The sequence below is a fragment of the Myotis nattereri genome (assembly GCF_964212035.1).
Source record: "Myotis nattereri genome assembly, chromosome: 5".
In the NCBI taxonomy this organism is placed as follows: domain Eukaryota; kingdom Metazoa; phylum Chordata; class Mammalia; order Chiroptera; family Vespertilionidae; genus Myotis; species Myotis nattereri.
In genome coordinates this window covers 49,588,015-49,611,486 of record NC_138080.1, presented here as the reverse complement: position 1 = coordinate 49,611,486, position 23,472 = coordinate 49,588,015, and the positions used below count along the sequence as shown (strand labels likewise).

At 38.4% G+C, this 23,472-nt stretch overlaps 1 protein-coding gene across 1 annotated transcript; it reads right to left on the bottom strand.

The window, feature by feature from the left end:
- Positions 1-3,038: 3,038 nt before the first annotated feature.
- Positions 3,039-22,100, bottom strand: TMA16 (translation machinery associated 16 homolog). The gene is made up of 7 exons (XM_081091747.1): positions 21,990-22,100; positions 15,793-15,905; positions 10,032-10,069; positions 8,641-8,725; positions 7,304-7,452; positions 5,696-5,738; positions 3,039-4,247 (listed from the first exon to the last, which is right to left on the bottom strand). The coding sequence occupies exons 1-7, from the start codon at positions 21,990-21,992 to the stop codon at positions 4,067-4,069; spliced, it is 612 nt and encodes a 203-aa protein (XP_080947873.1). The 5' UTR covers positions 21,993-22,100; the 3' UTR covers positions 3,039-4,066.
- Between the last annotated feature and the right edge of the window lie 1,372 nt (positions 22,101-23,472).

Genomic DNA, 23,472 nt, shown 5'->3' with positions numbered 1-23,472 from the left:
GCAGAGAAAACAGCAAGTGCCCAAGTCCTGACTAGGAAATGTCAAGCAAGGTTCAGCCAGTAAAGAAACCACAAGCCCTTGTTAGTGTCAGACAGTTCATTACTTAGATAGCAAAAGAAACCCGAGCTATGGAGCCAGCTGTCTGAGTCTTGCCCCAAGGAAAGGCACAAAAAGAAAAGGGCCAGATAACAGGATGCTGGAATGTATGGGCTGGGGCCCATTGTTGCTGAGATGCTGATTCAATTTTATGGCCTGCAGCTACACCCTGAAGAGATGACAGGTTGAAACACTGCTACCTCATCACAACCCAGGAGGCAATGACAAACTGGGCCACAGATCATCCCTGTAAGATAGGGAGGCAACGGTGAAGTGGCCGATGACAGTTTCTCACAAGCATCTCATACCGTGTTCCAGGAAGATCACAGGGCATTCATTCTTCTAAAGCTCAGGTTGGCTGTGATCAAACCTGGCCTAAATGGCCACACTCATGGTCATCTGGATGCCAGCACAGAGCTGTCCCACTGTAGGAAACAGCTTGGGCATTTTAGGAATGGACAGAAGGCCAGTGTGTCTGAAGGGCTAGTGGAAACAAGCTGAGGTTGGAGAGGCAGTCAGGAATCATTACAGGCCTCTTTGGCTGCGCTCCGAACCTGAATTTCATTCAAAATGTGATGGATGTCATTGTAGGCTTGTCAATTATTACAGGTGTACCATTCTGGTGGGGGATGTCGATAATGGGGGAGGCTACACGTGTGTGAGGGCAGGGGCTATATGGAAGATCTCTTTTACCTTTCTCCATTTTGATGTAAACCTGAAACTGCTCTATAAAAGTAAAGTCTTTTTAAAAAGTGGTTAGAAACAAAATCATACATCAAACAAACACACCATTAAAAATGTGATGGAATGAAACTGCGACAACACTGAACAAATGAGCAGCATATCTTAGTGTACATTCTTAAAATGCGCAGCTCTGAGAATGGGTTAAGTGGAGCAAGAATGGTGACATGAAGGCGCCAGGTAGCCACTGCACACAGTACAGCCAAAGGCATGGTGGCTCAGGGGAGGGTGACCAGTGGAGATCGCCTGACATGGGCTGATTTAACATTCTTTTTGGAAATAAACCAGAAATACCCAATAATTACATTAGACTGGGGGAGGGCAGGGAAAGAAAGAGAAGAATCAATGATGATTCATATCCTTTTTTTTTTTCTGCTTGAGAAATGAGGTGAAAAATTTGGGGAGAATCAAGGTTCCTGAGAAGGCAATAGGGCGTGGGATCCAGAACAGAAGTGGGAGGACTGGCCTTTGAAAGGAGAAAAACTACTACACCCATTAAACCAAAAGAAAATAAGTTTCTGTTTTCTCAATGATGTATAAAAAGTTAACAGCTGAACACTGGGGAAGGTAGTATTAAAGTCAAACTAGGAAGCATGAAAGAACAGTAAAAAGAAATTATCTCGGAGTTGAAAAATGAGCTTCTTATGGGAAACCCAGTAGAATTGCTAAACTGTGTTGAGAATCCACTTGAGATTTGGAAACAAAAATGGGACAATGGTCTGTCTGATAGTCTCCAGCAAGGCTGAGCTGCTTGGGAGCAGGTAGAAGGGGACAGTTAAGTGAGCCTTACTTGGTTTGGGTGTTGAAAGAGGAACACGGTGCAGTCGGGCAGGAATTGAGAGCACATACAAGGAAGCCACTAGGAACTTCAGCAATGGAGAGGGATGGGAGACAGAGAATGGAGAATGAAATGCTCAAAGTCAAGTTTATAGAAACTTCAGGTGCTAAGGATCTGGGTGGGTGTGACCACCTAAAGGCTTTTGATGGGAGAGAGAAAAAGACTGAGAAACTTCAAGAACACAGTGTGAGATCTGTTATTCACAAGGCTACTGGGATCACTAAAATTATTGAAATAGAGAAGAAAACTGAGCCAAGAGCTAAAATCTTCAAGGAATGAACAGAAGGTCCTTCTGGGAGGTAAGACAATAAGGAAAGGGGGTGAAAATAACAGAACTGCAAGGAACTAAGGGAGAAATTACCCGAACGTGGCAGTAGAGCAAAGAGGACACCTATCCAACCTCTGCCCCTGAAGTACAAGGGATATGAGTAGAAAAACCTTGTATTTGAGGCTAGAAAACTAGAAAAACACTTACATTGGTAAGGCAAGGAAGTGACTAGGATATTAGGAAAAGAGACCACGGATGTCAAAGTTAGTTGCTCTGAGCTTAGAAGTGTATCACTGGCCTATGTCCATGAAAGTTCAGCTCACTGATTTAGAGCAGCAGTTGGCAAACTATGGCAAGCAAGCCAAATCCTGGCCTGTAACACCTAAAATATTTACTATCTGGCTCTTACAAAAAAAAAAACCAAAAAACACTTTGATAGGCCCTAGTTTATACAGAAGTGCTAACAAAGTGAGTTACTCTGTCTCTGTTCCATGGCCATGGACTACAGAAGCCATCATACAAAGACAGACTACTGATCTAAAAGGAGTCTAGATAAGGGAGCACAAGTTATTACTGCAGAAAGAACAAGTTCCATAGATAAAGATTAAGTATGTCACTTAAAAGCATTACTCCAAAGACAAAGTATGTCTTAGGCTACTTTGGTCCAGCAAGAAGTGACATGGCAAGTGTGGTTCTAGATGATAAAGTCAATCATTCAACATTTATATGTTCTAGTTCCAAGCACTGTGTCTTGTCACATTTTTTTTTTTTTGCTTTGATATCATAGGGAAAACTACAAACAAATGCTTGAGGGGAAGAATAATATGTCACTTTCACAAGTTACTCATCACCTGACAGCATGGCTTTTTAAATATCAGACCACATAGCACACTTACTATTCTCTTTACTGTAATTTATGACTCAGTTTTCATAGCTGTTGGAGACTAAATATAAATCCTCCCAACAAGGAAATTTTTTAATTATTAAAGAGATAGAGACCTTCTTATGTAACCATAACCCATACTTTCACACATATCACTAAAGCAAAGGCAAGTCAGCAGCAGTTACATCACTGCAAATGAAATAATGAGAAGTGAAATTATGAAAATAAATTTTATTTTTAATTTTCAACAGTAAAAAATCCATAACATTTTTAATAAACTGTTAATATAATTTAGTTCATACCTAGTTAACCTCATATGGCATTAATGTTTTATTCCTTTTTCTTGAAAAGACTCCAATATACTTGCATTTCATCCTTCAGAAATACACTAAAAGATACCTGCATGCAAGTTCTGCGAAGAACAACCTTCTACTACCTCCATAATAGTCATGACATTTGAAATACTGAGTTATACTAGTTGTCATTTAACCTACCTCTTAGAAGAAAAAATAACACAATTGAAAAAATCGGTTCTCTAATCTTTAGGTCTGTTTCCACAAATAAAACTTACCACTTTTCACAATGAGAAAGTAGAAAATATACAAACAAAAAGAGATAACCTGAAATCATCTATTCCCTTTATCAAAAGATAGCAGATTATGCAAGAGAGATCAACCTAAGAATAGTCACTGCATTTTTTTTCTTACCATTTAGCTCTGGCTCAAAGATAATAAATAAAAATAATGTATAATCCATCAGTATATAGGCATTCCATATTATATTTAGATTTAATGTTTAAGAGGAACATTAGTGAAAGGTAATTTTGTTATCATCACTGCTGAAAAAGTACCCACAGGACCCTTTTAGAAAACAGGTTGCTGTCATTGCCCCCAAATGTGAGATTAGGTGATCCTAAGTAAACATGAGGAAAAGAATTAAAACATTTTTTGTCCTTATTCATAATGCTCCTTCCTGACCCAGATAATAAGATAAAATCGATCTTAAAGGTCACTATTTTATTTTATGTCACTATCTATTTTAGCAATTTAATGTAAATAAAAAGCAACATTCATTTTTAAATAAAAATCAAAACATTGTTTTTTAAGCTGCAAATGGTATTCTCTTCTTGTAAGATGCGCTAAATAGCAAATTCTTGTAGCTAGACAATTCTTTAACATAATCAATTCAAATGTAACTTGAGGTTCTCAAATTACCTATTTTCAACTCAAGTAAAGAACAATTAGGCCACTGCAGTCATTTCCTCATCTGAGTCACTTGATTCCTCATGTAGCTGTAGCTCCCCTAAATCTTTGTCCACAGGTGTAGTAGTTTTCTTCTTGTGCTTCTTGGGAACTGCATCGTTAGCGCACATTTTTCTCATTTTAATGTTTGGCAGTTTCTTCAGATCAAAATCCCATTCCCTACGCAAAAGAAAGAGTATAGATGGTTGGCAGGCTGTGAGGTGGGAAGCAAGAAAAAGTCAATATTCAAAACTCTGAAAGGAGCAGAACAAAATTTGTAAATTTACAGCAGATTCAAACGCACTAGAGAGAAACGATATAAATGCATTAGAGAGAATCCCATATATTCAAAACTCCCAAAGCAATACTGGAAAATGTTACACAAAAATTACAAGGAGGCTCTGTTCCCTTCTTTTACTCTCCCTAACCAGAACACTTAGGTCAATAGGGCTCTATGGTATCAAGAATCTCACAAGTAGGAACTGTAACATACCTGGCAACTCTCCAAAATACATAGTCAGAAAGGTTTTTTCACACACAGTGGTAAGTCACAAATAAGTTTCAGTCATCAAACAACTTTTATGGTTATAACAGAAAACGGAGTTTTTCAATCTCAGCATTTACTGTGACAATCCTACATTTTATTTACTTGAAGGGCAATGTGAAGATTGTTTTGAGAACTGAACTCCAGCAATACTAAAAATAGTCTATGCTAAATTCTTCTCTTTTCTGGCTTTCTTTCAGAGAGGCAGAACATACTTGTTTTAGAAATAAAGAGCACATTTATATATCTAATGAATTAATATTACAGGCAAATAAAGTAATGAAGGTATAAAAAGAATCTTAAACTCTATGTATCTAAATTATAAATACATATACATGAGCTAAAAAGTAAAGTACTTCTTAAATATGATCGGTGAACTTTATTAGAGATAATATTTTGTAAGTACTAAATACCAAGTATTTTTCTATGAATTCAGAAGCATAAAACTATAAAATGAGCTTAAAGGTATCAAAGAATATGACTGGACTTAATTTATCTAATTTCAATTAACATAAAATTTTAGACCCATCAACATGATCTAATATCAAAAAGGTTAATAGGAATCATTTTTTCAAGACAAAGAAGCCAAGTTGGAAAAAACTGAACTCCTACTCAGGGGTCTGGCTGGTCAGAGTGCTGTTAGAGACCACGGACCACCTGGTTCAGGAGACTCAGCCTTCCCCTGTTAGCACTTTCCATTACTCAACTTCTCCAAAAGAGAATCCTGCAAACAGTCTGGGATGTGACTCTGAGCCATTAAATCAGTTGCTTTTATTTCTTTTTTTAAAAAAAATAAGAATTGGTGAGGAATAGCAAGATCAGGTTCTTTTAAGTACTACAGTAAAGCATTTTAAAATGTTTTGAAAAGGAAATAAAAGTCTCATGTCACTAGCATTTCAGTGTATATCTGGTGTTTCAAATAAACACAACTTGGAAAATTCTACTTTGTCTGATAAAAGAGAAAAGGTTAAAAAAAACAACCTGACTTTCTGTCAGCTCTGATGTCTACACTGAAAAGAAGAAATTTTATGTCTCATGTATTTGACATGCTGTTCGGGGAACAATAAAAGTGACACAAACTCACCTAAAAGTTTTCAGATTACCTGCATTTAGAATATCTGGAATCTCTGGGAAAGAAGATAATTCATATCCATTAGGTAATGTTTTCTAAATTACAACATTTTATAGTTTCCTCATTTATTATATCAGATGCAACAAATAATAATTGACAGACAACAAGATCATCTAAAGCAAAACAAAACTCCAAAACACTGTTATAATGCTACATGAAAGTAAGTTTTACAAAAATAAAAGGCTTAGCTTAAGATGATTTAAGAATGCTATTAAATAATAAATTCTAGCATAGAATCTGTAAAAGAAAACAAATCTACAGTAATCCTCCCTTATCTGCAATTTCACTTTCCAAAGTTTCAGTCACCTGAGGTTAACTGCAATTTAAAGTTATGAAATAGAAAATTCCAGAAATAAAACAATTCCTAAGTTTTTAATTGCCAGCCATTCTGAGCAGCTTGATGAAATCATCTCACAATGCCCCCCTCTGTGCCAACTGGAACGTGAACCATCCCTTTGTTCAATGTCTCAACCAACCTGCTGTCAGCCACTTAGTAGTCGTCTTGGTTATCAGATCTACTGTTGTGGTATCCCAGTGCTTGCGTTCCCTTATTTTACTCAATAATGGCCTCAAAGCGCAAGTAGTGATGCTGGAAATTCAGAAATGCCAAAGAGAAGCCACAAGGGCTTCCTTTAGATGAAAAGGTGAGTACTGTACGTCTAGCAGATTATGCTGCCAAACCATCTGATTTTTTAAGGCAAGCCAGAAATCTATATTTTTCATGAGAAATCACCAGGTGTTTTTTTTTTTATACTAAGAATTAATAAGCCAATCAATACCATTTGCAGGCTATATGCAGGCTTTGGGTTGTAATCTGTCTGTGGCAGTGGTCGGCAAACTCATTAGTCAACAGAGCCAAATATCAACAGTACGACGATTGAAATTTCTTTTGAGAGCCAAATTTTTTAAACTTAAACTATATAGGTAGGTACACTGTTATTAACTTAATTAGGGTACTCCTAAGGCTTAGGAAGAGCCACACTCAAGGGGCCAAAGAGCCGCATGTGGCTCGAGAGCAGCAGTTTGCTGACCACGGGTCTGTGGGCTCTGTAAGCCTTAAGTCCCTTCTCCTTTTAAGTGCTTTTCTTCCGACAGTGTTGGTAAACTAATGGCATACTTGTCCTTAGGAATGGTAAGAGGTGCTATCATGCCCAGAATGAATATTGGATTTCTATATTCCTCAAGAATGACTGCAACAACCACTGCTTGGTTCTACAAGAATTACAAAGATGACAAGGACACAGTACCACCTCCTAAAGAAACTTAGATGTAGTTGGAGATGGGCAGGTAGTAACTCTATAACAAAGCAAACAGATATGTGCCAGAGGCAAGGAAAACTACTTTCACAGTAGAAAGAAATGATGTCACTGTCACATGAACAGTTTTGGGGAGTGTAGAAAAAAAAAAGAATGAATTAAAAATGATTCCATATACTCACAAAAGAAAGGAAATAAAAGGAAGAAAATCAAACTAAATACAATAATAAACCTTTGAAGTGCACTACAAATCTGATATTGCTATGTATGTTAGAAAGAAAAAGGAGCATGGCAGTGAACACACCGAGGCCATAGCCTTCATACTGCTGTCGCTCCCGCTCCATCGTCTGTTTGATGACTGTCTCCCGGGAACAGTGCCGCCTTCCCTGCCTGTCTTTGATGCTGTTATGTAATTCAATCTGCTCCAGCTCACTGCTGAATCGATTTAAATACCTGAAAAATAAGAAAATGATCCGAGTTACAAAGTCTGTATTTTGGCTTATGCTATTTCATTGAAAACATAATTCCCAGCCTTTGCCTGTCTAAATCTTTATATTCCTCTGAGTTCAAGTCCTTAGACCTCAGACCTTCCCTGGATAACTCAACCATTCTCAATATTTTTGCAACCAAATCACCGCCTGCTATTAAAGTATCTATTAAACTTCAGATGCTCATTTTCAACCACGTCCTGAACATCTTTATTTGAAAGTCCTGTAGAGGCTTAACACATCCAAACTGAACTTGTCCTCCTCCCTGACCCCACCCTTCCCCACCAAGCCTTCTCCATCTCTTTGGCTCCCTACCTCAAGAAACAGTACGACCATTCATCCGACTTCCCAAATAAGGAATAAAAGTGTCCTCCTTCATTCCTTTCCCCCTTTTATGCCACATCTGTTTTCACTAAAGATTGAGACTTCTCCCTTTTTTATAACTCTGGAAACCTTCTCTTCCCTTCCCTTCACCACACTGCTACTAAGCAAGCAGAAACTACCACCATCTCTTGCCTGGAGTATTTGTTTCATCAGCCTCTCAACGGTTTCCTGGCTAATGCCAGGTCTCTCAGGCCATTGTCCTCATTCTCACTGCTGTGACCTTTCTAAAGTTTAAACCTGATCGATCATCACCAGAGCTTGCTGTAAAAGCCTCCCATGGTTCTGAATGTCCTTTGATAAAGTCCAAACTCTTATAATGATATCTGAGGTCTTTCACGAGTTGGTTGTCACTTATCATACCTGTCACAATTACCTCCTTGAGCCTGTTATTTCAGTCATATCAGATGTCTGCCAGATCTCTATATATGGCACTCTCACCTGTAGGCCTTTGAGATATTCGTCTCTGCCAGAGGCTCTTCAATCTGCCCTCAGATTGAAGAGCCTCTGACTCCTACCCTTCAGCTATTGCTTCAGATGATATATCTCCAAGAAGCCTTTACTGACCCCAAGAAATTGGATTAACTACCGCTGTGAGGTACAGAACAGTTACAGCCTGCTAAAGTGAAGAGGCTAGGATATAAATCCAAAGTCTCTTTGATTATAAAGCCCATTTGCTCTTCTATAAATCCAGAACACAACTGTCTCTTAAAGAACCAGAGTGAAAAATTCCTTTTTCTGACCCTTTTCTCATAACATGCCCAGTGTTTACCTTTCAATTAATTCACAAGCATCTTTCTTTGAATACCCTCTTTTTTTGGGATCCAGATGATTTTGAAACCACTGCAGTTTTTCACCTATAACAAAAAGTACCAAGATAAACACCATGGTCATCATTTAAGTAAAGAAATATTCATTTTAATTTTCAAAATCAACGTGTTTATAACAGTATCAAATTTTATTTCCACACTAAATATAAAATCTTGTGTGGGCTCAAAGCTAATTAAACCAGTCGTAAGAAATTAAATTGTCACATTTTAATTTGGGGAAGAAGCAGGAGCGAGAGGGATTGCTTCTCTGTATATATTTCTTATCCAATAAGGATGCAAAAAATTTTTAACAAGAATACTTTAACAGAACATGAAGTTCTAAGTATTTAAAAAGCAAAGGGTAGAACTTGTCTCAAATAAAATGAAAATATTAGATTAATAATGAAAATGGTATCTGCAGAACATTTTATAAGCAGCAAGCACGAAGTCAAGAGCTTCATAATCCTATAATTAGTACTATTATTGTTCCGACTTACAAATGAGAACGGTTAAGTAACCTGTTCAAGGCCTCAAAATTAGTAAATACATTCAGTGTACAAGATCTGCCAGATACAACGAGCTAATGGACCTCATTCTTATGAGTAAATCAGACCATCAGGGTCACTTGCACAGTGATTTCTCAAAATTAGAGATGAAGAAATGGCCTCCCCCAGAGACTGATAACCCACTTAGAAATACTACTCCATTACCTTATGAAGTGTTAGGTAAGGGTTCAAATACCTTTAATTTTAGTAATAAAGCCTAATAGTCACTATTTTGAAATTTCAGGCTTATCAGTAAAAATTTACTAACAGTAAATATGACACCTCTCACCCCCAAAAAGAGATTATGATACTAAGATATAAACTGAATATTTGGAAACATTACATATGCTGTTTCCAAAATACTTAGGCCATAATTCTAATGATTAAGGAGCCAGAATTAAACTTCAGCCATAGAAAGATAGATAAACAGACAAAAGCAAATAGGTAGACAGGTACAAAGGTAGGTGATTATAAACCAAACAATTTTTGAAAAACAAAGTTAGATATTATTAACAACTAGAGGCCTGATGCATGAAACTTGTGCAAGGGGCTCAGCCCACGCCACTGCGGCTTCGTCTGGAAGGTCGTCCAGAAAGATTCTGGTCTAATTAGCATATTACGCTTTTATTATTATAGATGTTTTAAGAGTTTAACAATTGATTTTACTTTGTACTGTTTTAATCAAGCCTGGTAAAGAAAATTCACTTAGATAAAAATAGTATTGCACTAGAAAAGTCAAAAGAAAAATAGGTATAGGGCAGAATTTCACTATACTCTAGCAAAAATGTCAAATAAGTAAATCCACTTACCAATAAGATTGAGCCGCAATGCCTTTTCATTCTTCAACCTTGGAAGAAAAGGTGCATAAGTATGTTAGAGAATTTCCAAAGCACGTTTTTAAAATCTGTCAAAACAACAAAAAGAAAAACTGCCTAAAGAACCTTAATTCAAAGATCATTCTTTCATACACATGAAATTAATTTTGTTAAACGGAAGCACTGAACATCATGCTTTTTTTTATATCACTGGAATGAAATGTTATTAGAAAAATCTTCTTAGCTCTTTAATGACTAAAGGATATGTATAAAACAGTAAGTTTTATACAAATAGAGATGAGAGCTTGACTAGATTATGAATGTTGAGGTGGGTTTGGTAGAATATTGTGCACAAAAGAGTGATGACGTAATTAATACCTTCTAGAAGACTGAGTTCTGCCACCAAAACCAAAATACATTACTGTCACTTAAACTTCAACAAGAAGAAAACAGAATCTTTACTGTTCATAAATTTGAAAAAAAATTTAACAAAGAACTCATTTATTCTCAGAAAACAGTTTAGACATTATGTATCTCCTTTTGTTTATATTCTAAATACTAAGTCACCCAGAAGAGAGCTTTGTTAGCTAGTGTTTGCCACCCCCTAAGAATGCTGTCTCTGCCCTAAGAAAGCTGACCAGATTTATTCTCATACTTTAAACAACTGGAAAAGTGGATAATAAAATAAAACCTCTTTTATAAAAAAAGTTTAACCATAGAATGAGAGAAAATATTCACAAGATAAGTAATTAACAAAGGATTTGCATTCAGAATATACAAATAGTTCTTCCTACTTAATGAGACAATCCAATACTAAAAAAAGCACAAAAGATTTCAACAGATTTTTTTTCATCAAATTGGTCATATAGAAATGACCAATAAACACATAAGATACTTAACATTGTTGCCCTGACTGGTTTGGCTCAGTGGATAAAGCATCAGCCTGCGGAGTCAAGGGTCCCAGGTTCAATTCCAGTCAAGGGCATGTACCTTGGTTGCAGGCACATCCCCAGGAGGGAGTGTGCAGGAGGCAGCTGATCGATGTTTCTCTCTCATCGATGTTTCTAACTCTCTATCCCTCTCCCTTCCTCTCTGTAAAAAATCAATAAAATATATTTAAAAAAAAAAAAAGATACTTAACATTGTTAGCCATCAAAATTACTAAGTGTGCAAATTAAACCACACTGAAATACTACTTATACTGAATAAATTTTAAAAAACTGATAATACAATATTTTTGAGAGGATATGGAGCAAATATAACACACACACTGGTGATTAAAATCTAAAGTGGTAAGCCGAAACCGGTTTGGCTCAGTGGATAGAGCATCGGCCTGCGGACTGAAAGGTCCCAGGTTCGATTCTGGTCAAGGGCATGTACCTGGGTTGCGGGCATATCCCCAGTAGGAGGTGTGCAGGAGGCAGCTGATCAATGTTTCTCTCTCATCGGTGTTTCTAACTCTCTATCTCTCTCCCTTCCTCTCTGTAAAAAATCAATAAAATATATTTAAAAAAATAAAATAAAATAAAATAAAAATCTAAAGTGGTACGATCATTTTGGATAAGACAATTTCTTGCATACTTAAACATTATACCTATCATATGACCAACAATTCTTATAAACTTAATTTCTTATATTCTTAAACATACATCAATTCCAATTCTAGGAACTAAAAGTAAAATGAAAATATATGTCCACATGAATGTTAATGGCAGCTTTATTTATGATAGTAGGGGCTGGCAAATATTTTCTTAAGTGGCCAGATAGTAAGATGTTAGGCTCTGCGGACCATGTGGCAACTACTTGCCTCCGCCATTGTAGCCTAAAAGCAGAAACAGACAATGCAAGAGGAATGGGCATAGCTACTTTCCACTAAAACTTTTTTATATAAAAACCAGTGTTGGGCCCTTATTTTGCAGACCCTGATGACAGCCAAAAACTTTCAACAATCCAAATGACCATCAACTGGTGAATGGATAAACAAACTGCATAGACATACAATGGAATACTATTCAGTAATAAAAGAGAAAGACAACTAATATGTGAAATAAAATGGATAAATTTCACAAACATTATGCTAAGTGAAAAAAGCTGGCACACAATATTACCTACGATATGATTCCATTTATATGAAACATTAAGAAAGACAAATCTTATCTATCAAAATAAAGAGCAAATTAGTGGTTGCCTGAGGCTGGAGTGAAGATTGACTGGGAAGAAGCATAGGGAATCTTTTGGGGAGATGAAAATACACTATACACTGACCATGGGATTACACCAGTTTATTATCAAAACCCCAGACCGGTACACTTAAAATATGTTAGTTTTATTGTATGTTATTTATACCTCAAAGTTGACTAAAAAAAAAAAAAAAAAAAAAAGATGCTTCAAAACTGGGTAGAGAATGGCTTTGAGAAGAATTCATTCCTTTTATTTTTTTTTATATATTTTATTGATTTTTTTACAGAGAGGAAGGGAGAGAGATAGAGAGTTAGAAACATCGATGAGAGAGAATCATTGATCAGCTGCCTCCTGCACATCTCCTACTGGGGATATGCCCGCAACCCAGGTACATGCCCTTGACCGGAATCGAACCTGGGACCTCTCAGTCCGCAGGCCGACGCTCTATCCACTGAGCCAAACCGGTTTCGGCGAATTCATTCCTTTTAAATAAGCCTGGAGGGAAGAATCTAGTGAGTGGTCAGGCTGAATGAACTCAATGACAGCCTGAACCTGAAGAGAATGAGTTGGGATAAAGAACAGTAGAGAGATATGAGATTAATTCTCAAAAGTAGTTGTTTCCTAGATTCTTACCCATTATACTTAATTTCCCTTTGTTACCTTTTCATACTAAGTCATTTTCATTTAGTGTCTCGAGTTCCTTACTACATACCCTGTGGGACAAGACATGACAGTACATAATGAAATGTTGCTATGCTGGGAAATCCTATCTAATAATAGACAAACATGGTAATTGACCGTACCTTCACTATGCCTCCCATTGGCTAATCAGTGCGATATGCAAATTAACCACGAACAAAAATGGTGGCTAATTTACATACTGAAGGCAGGGCGGGACAGCACAAGCCGCCAGCGGGAGCCGCCATCCAGGCCCCATGTGCAGCCCCAGAAGCCGCCTGCCTGCCACCCGGGACCGGATCTGGTCCAGGCCGCTGGCCGGTCCCAGAAGCCACAGAAGCCGCCTGATATGGCAGTAACTCTATCAGTAAGCACTCTGAAAGTCAGTGGCATAAATGCACCAATTAAAAGACAGATTATGAGGGTGAATCAAAAACAAAACCCACTTTAAATATAAAGACATCTATAGATTAAAAGTAAATGAATTAAGCTGCAGCCTGTTTTGCTCAGTGGATAGAGCATTAGCCCGTGGACTGAAGGGTCCCAGGTTCGATTCCACTCAAGGGCATGTACCTCAGTTGCTGGCTTGATCCCCAGTCCCTATCAGAGCATGTGCAGGAGGCAACCAATCAATGTGTTTCTCCCTTTCCCTTCACTCTCTCTAAAATTCAATGGAAAAATATCCTTGGGTGAAGATTAACAAAAACAAAGTAAATGGATTAAGTAACATTAAAGAGATTATAAGAAAAATATATCCCAAATTTTGTTAGTTGTATAATGGTTATGTTTAAATTAGTAACACCTAAGAAACTGGGTGAAGGGTACATATAATATGCTGTAATATTTTATAGTTTTTTTTACATGTATGAGATTATTTCAAATTAAAATATTAAAAAATTAAAAATTAATAAAATATTAATTGAAATGTGTATGCATTATATGAAAAATCTCCTAATTGCTTCTAGCATAATTTATTAAATTGTGCTAAAATTTACAAGGGTTCAATTAAAAAATATCTTAATTCTAAATGATATAATAGAAAATATATAATAGTAAAGTTATAAGCACTTATCTGAAAATAAAAATGTAAAGAAGTGAATTTAAAGAAGGGATTAGCCAAAGAAAATATATGCACAACCCATGGACACAGACAACAGTATGGTGATGGCCAGAGAGAAGTGGGGGGCAAGAGCTGGGTAGAGGGGGCAAAAGGGGGGAAATAGAGACATCTTATATCTAATCTAATAATAGACAAACATGGTAATTGACCATACCTTCGCTACACCTCCCACTGGCTAATCAGTGTGGTATGCAAATTAACCACCAACAAAGATGGCGGCTAATTTGCATACTGCAGGCAGGGCGGGCCAGCGCGAGCCACCATCCGGGCCCCCGTGTGCCACCTAAGCCCAACCCCTGCTGGGACCTCTGTGTGTGGCCCTGGGTGGGCGGAACCCCCGTCTGCAGCCCCACCCCCCAGCCGGGACCCCCGTGTGCGGCCCTGGGTGGGCGGGACCCCCGTCTGCAGCCCTGGGCGGAGGGGCTCCCTGGCTGCCAGAAGGATGTCTGACTGCAACCTTAGGCCTGATCCCCCGGGGAGTGGGCCTAAGTCAACAGGTGGACATCACCCAAGGGGTCCTGGACTGCAAATGGGTGCAGGCCGGGCTGAGGGACACCCCCCACCCCCGAGTGCACAAATTTTTGTGCACTGGGCCTCTAGTCCTAAAATAAAACTAAAATCATGATATAGAATAGCCATTTGCTACTATTGTAAATTAAGCATTACTTGAAATGTGCTGGTCTTCAAACCATACCAGTTTCTTTTAATATAAACAGAAGCAGTATTTCACATAGTTCTAAATTAGAGCATTCAAATACTGAAGATGAGAACATGTTAGAACTCTTAACTCTGTTGCTATTCACTCTTGCAACATCTTTAAGTATTCAGAGGCCATCAGTAAGAGTCGATCTGATCAACCCAGCAGATCTGGTTCTGTATTCTCTATCACTGGACAAAGGCACTGCATCCTAACACATGTCCTCCCAGATCCCTGCCCCCTCTACTTCTCCTAAAAAGAAGCCTTAGGACAGTGATGGCGAACCTATGACACGCATGTCAGAGGTGACACGCAAACTCATTTTTTTGGTTGATTTTTCTTTGTTAAATGGCATTTAAATATATAAAATAAATATCAAAAATATAAATCTTTGTTTTACTATGGTTGCAAACATCAAAAAATTTCTATATGTGACACAGCACCAGAGTTAAGTTAGGGTTTTTCAAAATGCTGACACGCCAAGCTCAAAAGGTTTGCCATCACTGCCTTAGGAAGTGGTACAAAGAATCCTGGGTTCTGTGAAAAAAGTATGGATATTCCAAGCTGCCTGACTACCTTTGTTCCTTAGAAAACCAAGTGTCTTTGGTAGGCAGAGAGTAACAAAAGGCGGTAATATCTTAAAATGGTCCCCAATGATTCTAACCTCTTCATATTCATGTCCTCAATCTCAAACCCATAACATATGCCCTATTTATTTATTTATTTATTTATTTATTTATTTATTTAGTAAATCCTCACCTGAGGATATTTTTAGAAAGAGTAGAAGAAAAGGAGGGAGGAAAGGAGGGAGAGAAAAAAAAAGAAACATTGATGTGAGAGAGACACATAGATTGATTGCCTCCTGCACACACCCCGGGGCCAGGGATAGAGTCTACAACCCAGATACCTGCCCTTGACAGGGAATCAAACCATGACCCTTGGTGGTCGGGCCAACACTCTAACCACTTAACACACTAGTCAGGGCTAATATAATTTTTAAAGGAAGAATACTAATGAGGAAGAAATGTATAAATGGGCTTTTCACCAAAGCACAATACTAATAATAAAAAGACACTTACTTTTCCTTTTTTTCTTGTTTGTGGGCCTCCCTCGTAATTTGAGCTGCTTTTCTACTATATGGATGGATGACTTTTTTTTCTCGTCCTACACCTTTTCCCTTTAGTGCTTTAGGCTAAAAGGTAGGAAAACATATGATACATATAAGTCAGATATATACCTAATTTATGTCAAAAATTTTTCTTCAGAAATAAATGTTAAAAATAATAACATAACAGAAATATTTTGAGCCTGAAACACGACATCAGGATTCAGAAGATAAGCCAGATCTTTTAAATAATTCAAACAGTCTGTTTCCATGGTCATAAGAAAAATGATATATTCAGAACTATTCTCCATGATATAAAAAAATTAAAGAAACAAACAGGGTCAATAAAGCCAGCTCTTCAGCTGTTCCCTCTTCAAAGTAGGTACAGTGAATGCTGAGAGTGAAGGGACTTACAACTGGAAATTTGTGTTACAGTTAAGAAAGTTAAGGGGGCAGAAAGAACATAAGATATTAATAGGAGCTTTGCTGGAGAGGATGCACATGGAACAGATTGGGCAGTGAATCAAACAAAATCAAAGTTGGGCACATAGGAAAATAGGAACAGAGGAAATAATAGGAGCCATCTCAAAATTAGCACCCCCCCCCCAAAGGAAACAATTATTTTCCCATTCAAGCCTTACGCCAGGTACCTAGGTAATAATTCATTCAGTTCTCTAAACCTAGACATTTCTAATAGTAAGTCTATTCCTACATAACTCTGTATCCTATTACACCTATTTATTATTTAGAAATTAGGTTTGGCTTCCTATAATACACACCCAAAATAACAACGGCGTAACCCAGATAACGTTCTCTCATGTAAAAAGTAGGAGCTAGAGGCTCTGCTCCACAAAACCCTCAGAGATCCAGGCTACTTCCATTTTATTATCTAATAACCTTAGGCTGTAACCTCCTATGTATACATATACAACGTGTCCAAAACAATGTATACACACACTTTGAGTAATGTAAAGGTGGTGTTTATTAAAATACATTTCCTTTTCATTTAACAGCTATCAGCTGTTAAAGTGTATATACATTTTTGGGGGACATCCTACAGTTCAAGATGACTTAACACCGAGTCTAAACTGCAGCCAGTGAGAAGGAGAAAAGAAAACCAAAAGGCATACCCCTTTCCTTGAAGAGCAAGATCTGGGAAGTTGCAGTCTTTGCTTGCATACCACTGACCAAAATTTAATCAGAGTTGTATGAGAGAGAGTAATAAATATAATCTTTATTCTCAGAAAATATAAATTGCTGTAGAAGAGTCTATTAGGAAACAGCTAGCAGTCTCTAACATACCTAATATTCAAAAAGGTCAAATGTTTCTAAAATACTCTCTTCAAAATATTACCATTGCTTTAATTCAGCTTCATGACCTTTCATGACTAGGATGGCCTTTAGGTTCTCACTGCCAGTCCTTTTTACATGGAAGTCACAAGAGCTTACTTTTCTACACTAACTCCCTCTACTAGCTGACAGTTAGGTCCAAGTCCTTAACATGGAAAACAATCTACCCGCAACCTACTTCTCCAGCATTATCTCTCTTCCTTCGGAATATCCACCATCCCATTCTTATTAAACATTCTTACTGTTCTGTAAGTTCTTAAGACTGTACCTGTCACCTCTGCCTACAAAATACTTTTTTTGGTCCTTTGATAGGACACAGCTCACAGTAACTTCCTTTGTAAAACTCTCCAGACAGAATTAATTAAAAGGACCACCAATTCCTCATTCACACATGTACCCATTCCTTCAACAAGTATTTACTAAAATATTCCACAAAGACTTGTTGCTTGCTTCTTGATAACCTGACCAGAAAAGATAGCTCCAGGTCTGCAACACAAAATGGCACTGGAAATTGGTTACAGGTATAAGGGAAGAGTAAAACCATCATAAACAGTATGTGGATTCTTTTGTGTGCCTCTGCTCCTGTGGAGACGAGGAGCAGGGAAGGGAGGAAGGTGTGATAAAAAAAATTTTTGCGTGAAGTTTACCTAGCAAATATGTATCAAGTAAAAACTTTCAGAACTCATGGTAGGCTGCCTCTAAGATGGTCCCCAATGAATCCCACCTCCTGATATTCATGCTCATGTCTAATCCTCTTCCTTTGAGCGTAGTCCTAGCGACTCACTTTTAGTAAACAACATTTGGCATAAGCAGACGAGGTTAGGTTTTGAAAGAAAGGACTCTGACTTCTGTCTTGCCTACTCTCTTGACTTACTCTGATGGAAACCAGCTATCATGTCGTGAGCTGTCCTATGGAGAGGCCTATGTGGCAACTACCTAGAAGCTTCCAGCCAATAACTAGTGAAGAACTGAGGCCCTGTCAGGTAGTCCAAGAGGCGCTGAATATACCAAGAACCACGTGAATGAGCTGGGAAGTGGATCCTCCCAGTTGTTACTTGGGGTTAACCAGGGGTGGGGAACCTTTTTCTGCCAAGGGCTATCTGGATACTTAAACCATTTGTAGGCCATACAAAATTATCAACTTAAAAATTAGCCTCCTATATTTGGTCAAACATTTAATTAACTCGTCCCTAATGCCTTGGCAGGGCCAGACCAAATGATTTCGCAGGCCTTATACGGCCCTTGGGCCAGACATTCTCCACCCCTGTTAAACTAAAGCCTCAGATTGTACCTTGAAGACAACCTTGTAAGAAACCTAGAGGCAAGGACATGGTAAACCATGCCTGATCCCTGACCCACAGAAACTGTGAGATAATAAATGCTATTGTATTAAGCCATTAAATTTTGGAATAGCTTGTTACCCAGAGAGATCAACTAACTCAAGACCAAAAACCAAAACAACAACAAAATAAAGCAAAGATGTGCTCTTTAAAAAGATATCTTTGTTTCATATCCTAACAAATAAAATGAAAGTCACAAAAAGAAAAAAAGATGCTATCTGAAGCTGCTAAAACTTAACAACTACAGTTAGGTCCATAAAAATTTTTCTTTAAAGATTTAAAAAATTTATTTAGAACAAAGAATACTTTGATACCCTTAGAGTATGAAAATGTCCTCAGAGCTTTAGAAGATCTCAGGTAAAGAACCTTCGAGACTTAGTTCAAAGAAACTGAACATGTATTCTGACTCAAGTGTGCTTTATGATTCCTTCTAATAACTTATTCATAAAAAGGCTGCCTCAAGGCAGGGTATGTATATTTAAGAAGGCACAGAAATAACACTAAATTTCAAAACATTTTCCTATTTTTCAGTATATCACAAAAACACACACAACAAAATGCTTCAACAGGGAAACTGAAGTGAAACCCTGTCAATAAAATGTTAATCTATTAAGCAGTCTATTCAATATCTCTTAAGTAAAAAGCAATTAGTCTCTATTGGTCAGGGGTTCTCCAAATGAATTTTGTAGAGCGTCTGATGATTCATGAATAATACAGAACATAAACAGATAACAAAACTAGGGGAGTTAAAAGTGTACTTTCAATGGAAGATGAATATTTTATGTTTTATAAAATACCAAATTTAACTTTCAAAGAGATAGCAAAAATAAAATTTCTTTTCATAGGCATAACTAATAGATTGTTCTGAATAACTGACTACATCATACTTCAAAAAGTTTCTGGCCCAGAAGTATTCTAGTCAGAAAACTTGTACTGAAAGTATCTTTTTCCCACAATCTTTAGTGGGGAAAATTCTAAACTTCAGAAAATTCTAAACTATTGTTTGAATTCAGAATTGAGAGTTACAGAAGAAAATATAGTTTACTCAAAAAACGGCAACAGAGAGGTATTTCCAGGGCAATATGCTTCACATATTCCTATTAAAATAAAAAATAACAAAGAGAAACTGGGGGTAGAAAGGTAGTTGTCAGGGATGAGGTGTGTGTGTGGGGGGGGGGGGGGGGGGAATGGATAGGTGGCAATAGATACAAACTTCCAGTTATAAGATGATTATGTTCTGGGATTTAAGGCACAGCATGGTGACTACAGTTAAAAATATTATAGTATATACTTGAAAGTTACAAAGAAAGTTAATCTTAAAAGTACTCACAACAGGGGAAAAAAGGTAACATGTGAAGTGGGGGATTGTTACCTAAGCTTACTGTGGCAACAATTTCACAATATATTCAACAAATCACGATGTATATCTTAAACTTATACAATGTTATATGTCAATTACATCTCAATACAGCAAACAAGCAAATAAAAAAAACACCCCAAGATGTTTAAGCTGATTTGCTGTTATAGCTCACATCTGTAGGTGTGAAACCAACAGCACACAATTCTTGTCATTAAGGAATATTTAGGTAGTCAATTATAGTTAATGCCCACAGTAATCAAGGGAGGGCAATGGCATATGTTTTAATGGTTTATAATCTAGCCAAGTAGATAAACACAGTTAAACTCAAATAATGGGCTTATACAAAAAAAAAAAAAAAAGTATACCTGTGAGTGCCTGCCTAGTAGCCAAGCACACACGAAACTTAAAAGCACTAGAACCTTTTTTAAAATGCAGAATAAAAAGTGTTGCATGGGATGAATTTGAAGAGTCATGTTAGTTAAATTTTTATATGAACTTGTGAAGCTCTAAGAAAGATTCACAATAAACGAAAATAAATGAACAAAAAACAAAAGTGGACAACTACAAACTGTACTGTTACTATTGACTACTGTTACGAAAGTGAATTACAATCAACATTTACTCAATACCAGACATCGGAATAACTGGTTTACACAATTCTCCGAGGTAGGCACTATGGTTTCCCCAATTTAACAGGCATGGCCACTAAGAGGGGTGTAGTAAGTTCGCCAAGATCATCATTTAGTAAAGATACAGGTGCCAAACTCAGTCCTCTGGGATGCCATCGCCCACATTCTGAGCTGCGCTGAACGAAGTTTAGAGGAACTGATATAAAGGTGTGGATGGAAAACTCCCAGTTCCAAGCTGAGTTTAAGTACAAGAGAGGACGTAGCAGAGTCACAGGAGATAAACCAGAAAAACGAAAGGGCGGGAAATGTGTCAAAGAGAACAGACTTATAACGACCCTCTTTTGACTCTTACAAGACAATACACTCCTACTATCCAGCCTGACCAAAGTGAAGTTCTCATAGACAAGGACGGCAGGCGAATGCCAATCAACCCGAATCACTCACCTCCAATCCCATTATTAATGTTTTAATGTTCCATTCTGAAAAGGGAAGGCTATAAAAGGCAATTGAAAGAGGCTGAAAATAGCACAAGCGTAACGAGAAACAAAAACTGAATGTACACAAACATGACTATAATCTAAAGCCAAAAGCCTGTAGACATGAAAGACAGAAATAGCCCCACAACAAGAACAAAGGATCCGTGGAAGAGGAAAAAGACGTACGTTGTAGCCTGAGTATCCCAAGCTTTTATGATGTTTTTATTAAACACTAGTTGTTATAAAACATGTTCCTATTTAAGAATGATTCTCAAGAACATAAGTGAAAAAAGCAAGAAACAAGAAACAGTTTGGGGATGCAAACGTAAGTGGTAACCATAAAGGCAAGCAAGGGAATTACAAACACAGAATTTGGATAGGGCTGACCTCTGAAGGGCTCCTGATGGTTCATCACGGGCCCCCCAGAGGCTTGCAAAAGCTACGTTTTACGTCCTAAACCGGATAATGGATAAACACGCGTTCCTTATACTGCTCGTCTTTACACTTCAGTGGGCTTTACATAAATACTCTTTCCCATCTCAGTTTTTAATGAAAACACGTTTCAGCGCCTTCGGGGGCGTGGAGGCAGGACTTGGGGTTGAGAGTGGGGCCCTGGAGGGCGGTGCCTGGAGACCAAGGAGGCGGCGGCGGAGCCCACGCAGCCCACACGGGCAGGAGGAGCGGCACAGGGCACGGAAGCAGCGTGTTTACGAGTTTGGCCGAATAGCAATAGCGAGAACACGTGCAGCTGCGGATTTTCCGCGACGGGGAAGAACTTAAGCAGGATGGAGGCGAGAAGGGGCAGGGCGCCTGCGAGGACTTGGGAACTCGGGAGCAGAGCTTCCAGGTCCGGACGCCTGGCTGGGACCCTCCTCCCGGCCTCCAATCTCGGGGCACCCCCTGGGACAATCACTTGGCGCGCTCCTCTCTCCCAGCTTCCCCAGACCTCCCCCTGCCTCCCCGATCGGGAGCCATCCCGGGAGCCAAACGGGTTCCAAGGAGCGGGAGGGGCCCACCATGGTGACGTCCTCGCGCCCCGGGGACCTCCGCACTCCACGCCGGGCAGCCTCACCGACGGCGGCGCCTCAGCTCACACAGGGGATCCTGGCAGAACACACGTGTGGTCCGGAGAAGCCGGGGCGGACCCGACCGGAAGGGGCGGGGCGAGTACGTCGCTCTAAAACGTTCGGGGGAACTGCGATCTGGTCTTTTATCGCCCGCGTTGGCGTTGAAGTCCCAGCCGGCGGCAGCCTCCCCGCGTGCTCGCGGAGCGCGAGGGCGGGAGCTTGGCCGGAGGATGAATCCGGCCCCCTGCCGCCGGACGCTCAGGCTCGGGCGCCCCAGGCCAGGACGCGGGTCCTGGGCGTCAGCCAGGAGCACAACTCCGGGCCGGACGAGGCTCTTCTCTTGGGCTCTTCTCCTGGGGGCTCGCGGAGATGGGCCTCTTCCCCCGGGGCTGCTCAGGACTGACAAAATGAACCCCCCTGGTCCTCCTCTCCAATCCCACTGTCCGTCACCCAACGACTACTGTGTGCAGACATCTTTCGAGATATTTCCCTGAGCTTGGACAAATGCAGAGAGAGGTGTGTGTTTGTGTAGACTGGTTAAGTATCTGTTAACATTAGATACAGTTACAATGGGAATACACGCTTCATTTCTAGGGCAACCATTAAAAGAATAGAAACAGGACACAAACAGAGAAAATAAATGGAATAATTTTTTAAAAACACATTCAAAGCAGGGAAATAAAAAAAAGAGAAACAGGAAGGTAAGGGAAATAGAAAATAAAAATAGGGTGGTAGATTTAAATCCATATGGTTGTGGACTAAGTGCCCTAATTAAAATATCAACGTATTATATTGGATTTAAAACACACAACTATGTCCTGTTTGTAAGAGATATCTAAAATATAAGGAAACAAAATTTAAAAATCAAAGATGGGACAGGTATGCTAAACAAATACTAATGAAAAGAATGTTAGTATAGCTACATCAATATTAAACAAAAAAGACAAAGTCAAGAAGGATTATGGTAGATAGAAAAGATTACTTCATAAAGATAAAACGTTTCTATTTTAAATATATGTGTGCTTAATAATATTGCTCCAGATATATAATGGAAGAGAACTGATAAATTTTCAAGAAAGAAAAACCAACTGCCTTGGTGGCAAATTACCTTTTATAGTAATTAATAGGAAAAAATCTGGTAAAATGTTAAAAATGATTTTGAAAGCAACCACAAAACAACTTGACCTAACAGGACTATTTAGAATACTATTTCCAGTGCTTACAAGAATACATTACCCACCCCCAAACCTATTGTCTTACGCAAGAATCTTATCCTCACTTGCTACATACTCAGCCTACTAAACTAATTCAAAACATGGAAGGAAAAAAATGAACTCAGCATTTGTATATTTCTTTTACAACGTTTTATTTTAACAAAACTCAACAGCTTGGATAAAATATAAGTAAACTTAAGTGTTCCTAATCTCTAAAA